The sequence below is a fragment of the Anarrhichthys ocellatus genome, unplaced genomic scaffold (genome assembly GCF_004355925.1).
Source record: "Anarrhichthys ocellatus isolate YVR2014 unplaced genomic scaffold, GSC_Weel_1.0 scaffold25, whole genome shotgun sequence".
In the NCBI taxonomy this organism is placed as follows: Eukaryota; Metazoa; Chordata; class Actinopteri; order Perciformes; family Anarhichadidae; genus Anarrhichthys; species Anarrhichthys ocellatus.
This window is the reverse complement of record NW_022280055.1, coordinates 1,398,688-1,412,629: the sequence shown is the minus strand read 5'-3', so window position 1 is coordinate 1,412,629 and position 13,942 is coordinate 1,398,688. Positions and strand designations below refer to the sequence as shown.

Here is a 13,942-nt window from a genome sequence, read left to right as displayed (position 1 = left end):
TGTGTGTGTGTGTGTGTGTGTGTGTGTGTGTGTGTGTGTGTGTGTGTAGAGGTGGGTGGGTTGCGGGGGCCTATTGATCCAGTTAAATGAGCCAGTTAAGGTAATTAAAGCCCTGGGCAGGCTGGAGAGAAGGTAGATTATATTGACAATAACCGTTCGGATTTCACATAAAAGATGGAAACCAAAGACGTGCCTCTTAGAAGTTATTGCATTTGAGAAACGGTTGAATGGCAGCGAGCAGCAGAAGTAGATGTTTGTAAAAAAAAAAAAAAAAAAAAACAATCTCTTGTTTTATCTTGGGGGAAATGTTGACTCAGCACTCTTGCTCTTTTTTTTTTTTTTTGGCAACGCAAAGTACAATTGGCTTTTACACCGCACAATAATTAAAGTAAATATTTGGAAGTTCACTAAAGTGTACTTTCACATCACTGTGTGTCATCAAAGAATGATGATGATTTATGAGCAGAATGCGACAGTCTTAACATATGGCAACGATCTGTTGGGTTACTGAGGAAATTCCTGATGTCCTCTCCCCGTGTTCTCCTCTGTTTCTCTGAAGAGCCTATGCGGACTCCGAAGAGGCTCAAGATTGCGGAGACCAGATCTCGTCTGATAGCAGTGGACTGGGAGTCGTTGGGTTACAACATCACTCGCTGTCACACCTTTAACGTCACCATCTGCTACCACTATATGACTGCCAGCAACCGCAGCAAAGCTGACTGCTTGGACATGGACCCTAAAGGTAATACTCACTGTAGCTGTTGATACAGGCTTTGTTATTGCATTGCATTCATAAAGGCTGCCTTATGAGTAGGTTTCTTAAAGTAAATCGTTTTTCCACAACTAAATAAAATGTCAACCATCGCTCCAGCATCTCCAATGTAAAGGATTTGCTGCTAATTTTCTGTTTTATATTGTTGTCTTTGGTTTCTAGATGTTGTTCGGACAAAACAAGACATTTTATAGATCAATAACTAATTTATATGAAGAACAATAGTCGTTAGCTGCAGGCCTAAATGCATTACAAAATTATGTTTTTATGTTATCTTTCTTCTCAGCACCACGCCACCTGGTGGGGAACCTGCCACCCTACACCAACGTCAGTCTGAAGATGATTCTGACCAATCCAGAGGGAAGGAAAGAGAGCGACGAGACCGTCATACAAACTGATGAAGATGGTGCGATGGTGTATTTATATTTATGTATTGTATGATTGAGAACAGCTTGGGATCGGGGATGGTCACAAAACAAAGGTTGTGTGAAAGATTAGAGAGTAGTGGTGTGCAAAGGCCTTTAGGGGGGAAAGTAAAGGCATCTAATGCTGTGATGCTTAAATTTACTGGTACTTTTAAATTTAGCTGATGCAACAGGCTCTGCTGGGAAGTAGAACAAATTCAAACGCTAGGATGTCAACCTGTCATTTTCTGGGAAAGCCACATTGAAATTAAGAAACCTCTTGAACTATAACTTGGGATACACATCAACATGTTTGAGGAAAGCCATTGCTGTGCTGTGTGTATTCCTGTTGTTGGTATGCATTTACAAGGGACTCCTTCATTTGGAGGACCGACTTTTACTGTTATTTTGATGAGCATTTTATTAATTGTGTCTGTGTGTGTGTGTGTGTGTGTGTGTTAACAGTTCCAGGCTCAGTTCCCAGTCAGTCACTAAGAGCCACTCCATTCGAAGACCGAATTCTTCTTTACTGGAAGGAACCATCTGAGCCCAACGGAGTCATCATACAATATGAGGTACTATGAGCAAAAGCATTTGGAGCAGTAATTGTTGCAGGAGCCAAACTATCACTCAGCCTGGGAAAACGTATAAACCGTGATTCTGTCTCTCTGCCCCACCTCAGATCAGCTACAGCGGTGTGCGTTCGTTTGACCCTTCGGTGCCTCTCCAGCGGCCGGGACTCACGGTCCTGCCCTCCAACGCCACACATCACCTCTTTTCCCAGCTCCACCCAGGCGTCACGTACCAGCTCTCTATACGCGCATCCACCTCCAAAGGGTTCGGCCCCGCAGCCACACTCAACGTGACTACTAATATTTCAGGTAGAAAATATGTTTTAATTATCACACATTCTTTCCGGTAGTCAGCAAGGTGATACGTGTACACTAATACAGACTCGTGCTCTTCCTTCAGCCCCGACAATAGATGAGTACGATGGGTCAGAGGCCTTCCTGAATGAAACTGCAACAACCATCACTATCCTGCTCAAACCTGCCCAGGCCAAGGGGGCCCCTATAAGGTACTGCTTACATATACAGTACATAGCCAAACCCCGGCTTCTGTCAAAACAGCCTGTATTTGGCGAGAGTCCACAGCTTCTAGCATGTGATCGCTGTGTATTTTGTGCATAGATAGTTCCTCCTTAATGTAAAGCAACTAGTAAGACATAAAAATAGTCAACATCAAGTAGTTATTTTTTGTAAACATGTTTGTGAACGATGCATTGGTCACGCTTGTGCATTACAGTACAATCAGTCACTATAATAACAACCATGTTATTTTTAAGGAGTAACATTGAGGTATTCAACCGCCGACAACAGTGGGTGGAGGCATTATATTTCTGTCCACCTGCTCTTAAGGTTCAACTGATTAGAATTTGGTGGTCAAATGTCACTGTGACCACACAATACACATTGTGTACCATAACTTACCAAGTAATTTGCTAATTGTGACAATTTCACGCAAAATGTCTAATAGGATAAAAACTGCAATATGACTGGCAGGGACATACAACCAGTGATTCTAGTTATGATATTGTATTCATCATGTATTAATGTATCAACAAATAATAATCTAACAATGTATTCACATCTTTTTCTCGTCAACAGTGCCTATCAAATTGTAGTTGAGGAAGTGAATCCTCACCGGACACGTCGTCAAGCTTCCTCTGACTGTTATGAGGTGACTATAAATCTCTTCTACACACATGCATTTACAGCCTAATGTATCTAAATCTATATGTGTTTTTATTTGCTATCTTACACATTCAAACAAATACATCTCAGAGTAGATAGCCACCATTTTGTTCTGTAGACCATTGGACATTTAGATCCCACCTCACTTTTTGTTTGCAGAATAAAAGTTCCTGTTTAGCAAACTGACATTGTCTTTGTAAGGCAGATTCTTAGACATGTTATTTGAATGTAAACGTATCTTCTTTCTCAGGTCCCGGTTTCCTACCACAGTGCGTCTAGCGGTGGATCTCCGTACTATTATGCCGCCCAGCTGTCCCCCAGCCACCTGCCGGAGCCGCTCCCCTTCACTGTTGGAGACAACAAGACGTATCAGGCAAGCCTTTTTATCTGAGCAACAAATTCTGTGCGGAGTGCAGCACAAATGTCAGGTGAAAAGATAACTCGAATAGAAATTATAGTAAACTTGTAGCTTAAAATGCAGAAGAATAGGGGTGTGGAATCCACTCGCAGTAACAGGCAAGGGGGGAATTATGTTAGAGCTACCTTGAGTTTTATAATATACCTTCATACAAGGGGGTTTATTCTTAACCATACCATATGCATGTGCCATCATTTCTTCATTTAAGCAAGTGCAGTAGAAAAAATAAACATAAATGCCTTTGCAAAAAGCTCCTGGATCCTGGATCAGCTGCAACAACATCTTTCAATCAGATTGAATTGAAATTTGTTAAAGGAACAGTTCAACATTTTGGGAAAGCGCTTATTTGTTTTCTGGCAGAGACTTAGACAAGAAACAGTTTTGCAATTGAATGTTCATATTGAGCATACAGACATGAGATTGGCATCAATCTTAAACTGATTGCAAGAAAAGCAAACAAGCATATTTCTCAAAAATGAGAAAGATAGGATATCCTGTAACAAAGAGACAAACCAAACAAACATGTCCTCTTCAGTAGAGATAATAAGTGAAATTAGTAGCTGACAGTCTACATATGTTGAGGCTCTTATAAAGTTTATTTCTTTTAATCCCCAGGGTTTCTGGAATCCTCCTCTGGCCCCGAGAAAGAACTACAACATCTATTTTCAAGCTGTTAGCAGCACGGAGAGGGTATGTAAATATTGATTCCTGGGAAGAAGCACTAAACACACAGTGAACTCTTAATGCTCACCTGCTTGCTGCTATGAATAAATATACTGTATGTACACATTCAAAGAGACACTACTTACACTTTAACTACATCACAGCTTCTACCTGCAAGCAGTTATGACTTCTGAGAGAACCTAAAAACATAAAACAACTGCAGACACTTGCCCCACTTGTTTTTGCTTGTACTGTAAATACACATGTACAGTAGTTAACATACAAAGTCAGGTTCTTTTAGTTAATGCTGTAGTGTGTTGTGTGTGGACTTCATGTGTCTTGTTTTTCTTCAGGAAACTAAGACACAGTGTCTGAGGCTTGCTACTAAAGGTAAGAACCGTCTCTCTTAATACCACTTTATGTCAAAAAAGACCCCAGATCAGTGTTAACTTGACATATACAAGTCAGTTAGCACACATGTTTTGAATTTGGCTGCTGGGACAAATTAGAGAATACATTTGTGGATATCACTGATAATATTAAACTAATTTAATGCATCTTTATGTCTGGTCCACTATGCTAATCTTATCTCGTTAAGGTGCTTATCGTCCCTTAATGATTGTTCATAATCTGATATTTATTATTATGACTGATGCAGTGATTGTGTTGATAGTAACTTAACACAACATAATGTTTTGCATGCTAGAGAGAAAAAAACATGTTAAGTATTTGTGTGCACGTTCAGCTCCTGTATGTGCACGCAGTCTAGATGTCCTGTTTTTACCAGCGACCATATGTTGATGGATTATCAGTCTGGTTTAATCCCCGGGCAACCTCACACACACACACACTTACGCAAACACACACAAATGCACTCACACTGTTTTCAGGAAAGATTTTTAGAAATGCGGCTGATGGATCAGAGTAAGATCAAGGATAAACAGAAAAATACATTATCATGTTTTCAATGAAATTGACAATCCTGGTGGCCAGTGGTGTTGAGCTTCAAAGAACAGTGAGGTCATCTAAGTGTTTATTTTATTAAGTAACGCAGAACTAGAAAGCAAACGGAGGTGAAAAGGCAAAACGAAAATATAACAAGTCCATTGATTGTAAACTAATCCTTTCAGCTCTACGGTCACCAGTAGTGAACAAACAGCAATGATGAATGAACTAAGAGGAGACTGCATTAATGTCAATGTAAGCGTTTCATTGTGATACAAATACCTCGGACTCAGTCTGTATTCTATTGTGTCGACACTTAAACGCAATCTAAGACAATATGAGGGAGATAAAAAGGCCATAATAAAGGTTGATGTCATATTTACAGTAGTAGTCATGATACTTGAATGTTAACGTAGTCCTACTGCATTATGGGTGTTATTGGGGGAGGGGGGGGGGGGGGGAATAGTTGCAATCACTTTCTGTACTCAGCTGACGCCATTGCTTTGACCTTCTAGTGCCAAAGGAGCATAAAACCAGACAGTAAAAGTGACATAATTTGCAGCGCAATCAGCCGTAATTGTTGCAGAATGAATCATCATGGCTGATTGATTTGTGTGTCTTTTATAAAGACACTGTAGAGTAGCTTAGAGGATGAATGGTGTGGTGTGTGGCATTGTTCCACGTTATCTCCTTGTGTCTATAAAATGAAACGGCTCAGTTATAAGAGAAAAGGAACCAGGTTGAAAATAACTGGCATTGTTCACCTTTTTTTCTCTTTGGGCCGCAGAGTTCAATGTGACCAAGACGTGTTAGCCTGTAGGCTCTTAGGAAATACATCCCATGGGATAGATCTAAGGAGTGGTTCAATCCCCCCCCCCCCCCCTCGGTGCCTGCAAGGTGTCATGTTTCCGCTCCCAAAGAAGAGAAAATGTGGAAAGTTACTGTGTTTCCAGTGTCATCCTATTTCAAGAATGTAGTTACTAGAACAGGTCGGTTACTTCCCCAAAGGCTGCGAGAAAGAGATGACACCAGCCTTAGGAGGTCTTAGTGAAGCTGAACTTAGTTTAGGTTTTTTCTTCTTCTTAATAAGGCAGAAAGACAGACTAATGGACAGAGAGGTCAGACGAGCGTCGCCTCCTTTCTCTCTCCTTCCTTCTGCATGTGTGTGCACTCAACCGTGCATCCGGGATGGAGGATTAAGCGATGGTGGTCCTATTAGGTCATCTGGGGTAGTGTGTGTTGTCATTGCTGCCTCAGGGTGTTTTGTGTGTGTGTGTGTGTGTGTGTGTGTGTGTGTGTGTGTGTGTGTGTTTGTAACTCTGTGGGTGAGTTGTGAATGTTGGTGTACTGACCTGGATAATTTTTACAGACATTAAGAGCTACCGGTCGACGTTATGAGGTCAGGTCTCGGGACTCAGAGCCTTTTAAAGATTGTTTTTTTCTTTGTTGTCATGTCTTGTTTGGATGCCCTTTACCCATTGATAGATCCGACAGTTATTAGAACTAAAGTAGGTGAAACAGTTAGTAGGTAGTCATAAATGCTAAATGATTTGGAGTTTAAGCCACCCTTGTTTACCACAAAACAATACATTGTTGGTATTTTTTTACCATAATTTCCTTCGTGAACCGCATATAACCCAATCATTCTGATATTGGCCAATATATTGGTCTAACTCTGTAAGTAACATTAGGACGCATATTCAACATTTGGCATTTATGCGTAGGTTCTGCTGTGACTTGCATCCAAATTATATCGCTTGTAACTGTTATATACTTGTGCTAGGATCTATTCCTTAAGAAAGAAACGTGGAAATGTTATTTCTTTGTGTCCATGTTTAGCAACGTTGTTCACATCGCAGGTTTTGGTCATAATCTTTGATTCATAGAAAGTATTTCCCAATTTCATGAAGCTCGTCTTGTGGTAAAAAAAGAAACCTCAAAGAATAAGACTGATGATATTCTATAGTTTTCTCAATATCAACAAATACCATGAAAAGACCAAAACCAGCAATGATATAATATATATAAGTATAGTATTGCATGTGTAGCCAAAGCCTGATGTATCTTATTCCTCTGTGCTATGGAGTCCCATTGTTGTCCAAAAACTATTAAGAAAGCATCCGTGAGCCGCACCGCTGCACTGGTTGACATGTTTTTTTCATGTGGGCACTATGTTTTATTTTGAGTCAACCCCACATGCATTGTTCTGCTGCCGTAAGTATTCACTAGAGTACTAAATGAGTATTAATCCGCAACTGAAAATTGTCCTTAGTGCACAGTTTAGTCCCCTTTGAGTGGCGTTTTCCATGAACTACAGTGCCCTGCTGCTTTTGAATATTATTTAGCTTTTTAAAAAATGAATCCGTATATATTTGTGCTTTGGGTTGTATAGATGTACTGTACGTCTTAGCGCTGAGTGCTACAGACGGGGAAGGAAGTTGGACAGAACTGATTGTCGGTTTTGGTCTTTTTTTCGTGGAGTTCCCTGCCAAAAGAAAAATAAAGAATAATGTCCACCTCACCCTTTCAAAGCATTTGGGCTCACACACCACTGCTTCATGTATCAACCTGAGCTCCATGTTTTAGTGCGACATCGTTACGTAATGACACCGGGCTGGATGGGGACCTTTCAAGGATTCCAGCAGCAGAAACAAATGAATACGTTAGGGTCAAACACACAGAGGGAGATAAAGAGAGAGAGAGAGAGAGATTATGTTGATCTTGTTGATATTTAGCATTGGAAGTAGATTACTGTTTGATAGATGTATTGCATTATATTGAGTTACGTGCATATGTCTTTGTGTTGGATTATTTGGATTATCGTAATGCATGATAATGTCCTTACGTTGCGGGGAAAACTACTCTGGCGTTATGGGATCAGCTCACTAAGCTTCGGGGCATGAAAACAGATGCTGGCTCTCTTGCTGTTGACTTCCTGTGCACGATCAACACGGTTAAATCTCCGCCAGCAGCATGCACTCCGTACAAAACATAATTTGTGAATTATATATATTCCAGGCGGACGGAATCGGGGAGTTCAGACAATCCTCTGAAGTCATCAGGAACAGAAATGAGTTTGAGCACAAGTAATACACTGTGACATTGGTGCAGAAACATTGGACGGCGAAAGTCAAATTGCATTTCAAAAGCATTTCCCAATGAGAGCATGACTCTAATGATGACCTCAAGTGCACAGTCAAGTGAACATTTCGTTATTTGCGTATGTGTATTTCATTTCTAGCGTGTTTGTGAGTCTGTAAAGATCTTGTTTCTTTGTTGCGTTGCTAAAACTAAAACTGATTTAAACCTGTTAGATTCCTGCTGTAAAACACGCTAAAATGTGCAGATATGAACCGTAAGAAGCAACTGCTGCGTGAGAATTAATTGTTAATTATGACCTCTGAGCCAAGTAAGTTCCTCAAACAAAACCTTTTGGTAAATTTGGATCCTTAATGACAGTTGCCATGGCATTCGTGTTTGCAGTTGTCTGACTTTTGCTTTACAAGGAATATTCCGAGTCTTGATATTTACCTGATCTTTAGCAGAGGAGTGATTAAACCTTCCTGTTCAAACGGCTCCGTGGGATTTGTTTCCTTATCACACTCAGCACTTACCTGATGTCAGGGCGTTTTGTAAAGACATCTTGAGAGAAAAAACAAACATCATTCCTGAGGCTGTTCGGTGAAATACGGTTCCAGCCTTTGGTGACACAGGGTTGCGTAAATACTCAGCGGCAAGAATCCATTGTTTGTTTAACAGGCTTACACTCAGAAAGTTTCTGACTAAACAAAAAACATCCTACAGTAGATTAGTATTGAAAGCTAAACAAATGCGGCTTGTCAACTAAAAGAAATATAGCACAGACTGGATGTTTTATACACGTATATTCACCTGATGGCGAGCACATTTCCAACGGCCACCACGATAACGGAACAATAAAGCTCACAAAGCTTTTTAGTACTTAGCTGAGGGATATCTCAGAGGTTACAGTGTTAGAGAAGTTTGTTTATTTCAACTTCTGAAGAAAACGATACAAAAGTGAGAACTACAAATTTAAAAAACTAGGTATTGCCAGTCCCTTTAAAGTCATTCAGCAGCTTTTCACCGAAGCAAACATTCTTTTAATGTTCCCTTTGCATCTTGTAGATACACCAATGTTTAACAAACGGGGATGTAATATGGTCTTGTGTCCACACCTAATACTACAAAATAATCAATCATTACTGTAGTATTCTGGTAGTTTGAGCCGATATTCTGTTGGATCCACACTATTGACGTTGTTTTATTGGCATTTATTCATGTTCTAGGTGCTACAGAGGAGCCAGAAGTCATTCCTGACCCCGCTAAGCAGACGGATCGGGTGGTGAAGATCGCTGGGATCAGTGCTGGGGTCCTCGTCTTTGTACTGCTGGTGCTGGTAGCCATCCTATTGGTCAAGAAGAGGTGAGTGACAGACCACGCCCGCTAATTCAGCATATTTAGTGGAGAATATCAGGAAGAGTGCATATACTACATGAACAACAGTACTACTCCAACACACATGCGGATGCAAGAACACACATACAAATGTGCACCTAAACCCATTCTCTTGTTGTGTGTTGGTCCGGTATTTGCTGTAGTAACACCATCTTCCATCCATCTACCATAAACGTTGATCTCCCTATAGAACCAGCGTTATACATTCCTGAAGGTTGTTCTGTTTATAAGGCACTAAATAGCTGATGTCTTGATTTCCTCAGATCCCATACGAAAATATGGTGTTTCCAAAATTAGAAACTCCTGCCTCACAGTTGTGTGATTTAGTGCAGGAGAGATCTGAGGCTGTGTTGGGTTTTATTTTTTTCTTCTTCTTGTGCCGTGCAGCTGTTGAATCAAAGTAGATGGAACAACAACCACTCACTGAGAGTAATACAGAGAAACACAGTGAAAGAGATCCTCAAGCAGACGATGTCAAGTAACTATTCAAGATTAAAATTAGAAAGTTCCAATACACATGGATTATATAAACACATCAGAGACATAAGACATCCCAGAAACCTAGAATGTGGTATTTCAGAGGTGAAAGGAGACATAGATGAAGAAAAAATTGTGCAGAGAAAAGTTGATTTTGGAAAAGTTGATCGAGGAAAAAGGGCCGAAAGATGCTGACAAAGAAATCAAGCACACACGTTGCTTCATGCACTTTATTCGTTTAGGTTAACACACACACACACACACACACACGCATGCACACACAAACTTTACTTCCATCTAGGATAGCATGGAGAAGACTCCCAGTTGGTCCTGGTGTCAGCGTTTTGGCCTGTGATGTGTTAGTTTGGTGCAGGGCTCCACCATGTGGTGGCCTAACACAAATGCAACGTGTGAGTGCAGCCGCAGAGCTCAACAGCAGCTGAAGCAGTAGATCACACCGACAGTAGTGAGGAGATAACGCCCATGTCTATAATGCATTACAAACATACTTTTAATGTGTTATAATCTCCTCACAGCACTGTAAACAATGTCATTGCAAACAATGACAATTGAATTTGTTGTGATTATTGTTATAAAGCATTATGAATACTTGTGAATGCTTTTAACTGGAGTTATACAGTGCTATAAACAGATTATAACACGTACATGTGTTTATGGTCACAGAAAGGGCTACATATAACTCATGTTATGTGTATAACTTGTATATTTCTGTACCATTTCCTTTAAAAACCTGTCTATTCTGTCGTCCTATTTCAGTTCACAGTGACTTATTGTTTAATATTATCATGTCAAAAGTCTGGAGCTGTAAGGAGAGTCATCGTCATGCTTTAAAGGCAGCCCCCACCCCTCCCCAAGTCTAGACGATTTTTAGTTTTGCATATAACCTACTCGCTATTCATCAAACCTGAGTAACTGTGAAGTTACACGAGGCTGAATTATGTCTTTGTACTCTTCAGGGCGTCTGTGTGCATGCAAGTCATGAACACAAGTGTACGCGTGTAATTATTAACTATTACTAAACACGCCGTACTTCCTGTGACCTTTCAATTAAAAGCTGGTGTTCAGGGAACCTGAGTGCCTCATTTAAAAAGAGAATAATTAGGAAACTCATTTGCATATTCAGGTGTTGAGTGCCTTATATCACATCTAAAAAAAGTGTCGGCATAAATAGCTTGATTTTCTCACCACCATGTATCTTGTACACATCACAAGACATTTAAGATGAATACAATTTTAAAAATACACCCAAAATCTTGACTGTGTTTGATCCGCAGTTTGCACTAAGTGGCCTAAGGACCGTAGCATGTATTACTGAGCTTCCCCTGTCCCTCTGAGGGTTTCAAGCCTTTTGATAATAGGAAATTGGTCCAAACTGATCAGGTCAACTGTTATGTAATTGCACGCACAGCTGGGAGGAGTCTGTTGTTGTTTTGAACTGTAACCAGCTCTAGCTGCGTTTATGTATTTGGGCAAAAGGAGACTTCAAATAAGCACCAGATCACAAAGCATTCGAGGACTGCCACAGGACGACAGCGCTTGTGTGAAATATCATGTTAACATATTATATTTAAGTGTATTTCTGACAGGTTGAAGCTATAAATCACCAGCATCAACAACTGAAGATGAATGCTATTTCTGGAAATATAATATTTTCAAGTATTAAGTTTAATTATGTTTCTAGGTTAATGCTTTGTGTGGTGTTTTTACATTACTTTTTTTTAAGTTACATTTTTTGTTTAATTTATGGGAACATATGTGACTGTGTAGCGAGCGACATTGATCAACTCGTGACAGCAGTTACTGGTTGAGGAAACGTATTTGCATATCTCTGCATGGGTTAGAAATGTGCCCTCGAGCTGCTAAAAGTGAGTCCTAAAAGTTTGGATTCAGTTATAAAGCATCTTTGTTTTGAGCTGTGACATCATTTGTGTTGAGATATGAAAACTTGTTTAGATTGGTGTGTGAACTAAACTGTTTTAATTGTCTTACAAGTGTATTTGGAAAATGGATATGATCAGAGGATTTGTGAGCCTTATGAGAGTGAAGCTATGTTGACAGCATTTAGTAGTTTTTCCATGAAGGTTTCTGGGGAGATCAATCTTCATTGTCATAAAACCGTTTACAACTTTTAACAATACTGCATCTTTAAAATGGTGGGACATGATGACATTGCAATGACATCATGCTTGCTTTACAGGAAGCAAGCTGCGTGGTGTTACAGATCACAGAGCTTTGTGTCAGTCAAATTATTTAGGAAGGAAATGGTTATTGGCTAAAAGAAAACTCCGTTCAGGGACTTCTAAAAACAGCGAGTTCCACTAATAAATAATGCATGAATATTTTATTCAAAAGACAAGAAAGACTATGTTATTATTAATAGTTATTTGTTATTTCAGTTATAGTTTTATAAGTCTCTAAGCTTGTTTTGTAGTATTTATTTAGCATTCAAATTGAGTTTTTTAAATAAATAGTGCCCATAGTTACTATGACAAACCCTTGCATGACCCTTAAGTTGTAGCAATCAAACGGTGTTTTCTTCTGTTTCTGTTGTTGCTGGTTGGGACAGGACAGTAGTGTCCTAATTTGCACATTCATGACCTTTGTGTCTCATTCTTTGCTTTCTGATTGGCTCACAACCCCAGGAGGACCTACTATTCATACTCTTATTACCTGTAAGTAAACAACCAATCAACAATCAGCTCACCCAGCTGCTGTTATCTTATTGGGGCGAATTATTAGTGGCTAGTTGTTGTTATTTTTAAAGATGCAGTATACTTTTTTCAAGACAAAACACATTTTCAGCTCTGACCAACCAGCCCAAGCCATCCTCATTGACGCCGTGCCAGGGTGGGGGTGAGTTCACGTTCATGTCAGTCAGGTCAGGATTCTCCTTATTCTCCATCATTTATATCTAAGTATTCAAATTATAATTATTAAAACTTTTCTTTCTCCGCAAGAGAATGTTGATTGTTTCATGTCTTAAACTAACAATAAATGCTAAATCATAATCCATTCACACTTTAAAGGGACTAAACTGACAAGTGAACCGAACTGACCTCAGCCCTGGTGTCCTCTACATGCTCCAAAGTTGCTCTGAAGCAGGCTTATAAAGGCCAAAGTGGGCCACAAACCAGAACTAAGTAGGCCCTAAGCGTGTTATTTGAAAAAAGAATGCTGCACTTGTGACTTGTAGCTCTTTGTGTGCATGTAGTCATGTGATCATCCATCCGCCCATCAAGTCACAGGTATCATGGTTCCTCTGCTGCACATGCTCAGTGTCTCAGTCAGCTTTACTGTGTGGAGCACATGGGTCTGATTTTGGTAGTTGTTGGTGGGTTTTCTCGTGCTGTGGGTACTCTCTACTTCTCTACTGTTTCTTATTGTCTCTCGCCGGCTGTGACCAAAATAGATCCCCAATCGCCTCTTTGCACTCCTGTTAAAAAGAGTTTAGTGCACCGTTTAGCAGTAACAAAACCAGATGCATATGGACATTTATTCATCACCAGCTACTATGCTATTTACTGTCTATAATGTCTCTTATTGTCCTCATACAGATCATCTAACTTTAAGTAATCCTTTTCCATATTTATACAAAAATACTCAAAATATCCCTTTTTGCAGTAGAGGACCATACTGCCATGTTTTTCTTATTTATTATCAAGAGATTTGCAGTGTGTCTTGGCATTTATTTACCATTTTAATGATCAGGCATGTTTATTTTTATGAACACTTAGTGTGCTCAAAATCAGTTTACAATTTAATATTACAATTCAGACCTTACAAACTATGTCAAGTGGTCACACACATCCAAAAGGTTGTAGGCAGTGTACCATTGCACAGCATATGGTGGTTTATAATATATGCATCACTTTCTTTCCTATTTTTATGTTTTCTGTTGAACAATACATTCACAAACACGCACACAAACAGCTACACCTGGCCAGCAGCTAAAGCAATGTTCCAGAGTGTGTGTGTGTGTGTGTGTGTGTGTGTGTGTGTGTGTGTGTGTGTG

General features: G+C 39.8%; 1 protein-coding gene across 24 annotated transcripts in view; it reads left to right on the top strand.

The window, feature by feature from the left end:
- ptprk (protein tyrosine phosphatase receptor type K) overlaps positions 1–13,942 on the top strand; it is a 63,186-nt gene that overhangs the window by 32,271 nt on the left and 16,973 nt on the right. For 18 of the 24 annotated variants that reach the window (XM_031861474.1, XM_031861470.1, XM_031861473.1 and 15 more), the window contains exons 10-20: positions 560–742; positions 1,059–1,178; positions 1,642–1,751; positions 1,859–2,057; positions 2,149–2,254; positions 2,844–2,916; positions 3,181–3,303; positions 3,964–4,038; positions 4,365–4,401; positions 9,264–9,399; positions 12,573–12,602. In XM_031861474.1, coding sequence (XP_031717334.1) covers positions 560–742; positions 1,059–1,178; positions 1,642–1,751; positions 1,859–2,057; positions 2,149–2,254; positions 2,844–2,916; positions 3,181–3,303; positions 3,964–4,038; positions 4,365–4,401; positions 9,264–9,399; positions 12,573–12,602 — 1,192 coding nt within the window. The remainder of the gene's footprint in view (positions 1–559; positions 743–1,058; positions 1,179–1,641; positions 1,752–1,858; positions 2,058–2,148; positions 2,255–2,843; positions 2,917–3,180; positions 3,304–3,963; positions 4,039–4,364; positions 4,402–9,263; positions 9,400–12,572; positions 12,603–13,942) is intronic. The other 6 variants (XM_031861478.1, XM_031861492.1, XM_031861491.1 and 3 more) reach the window with 1 other exon arrangement.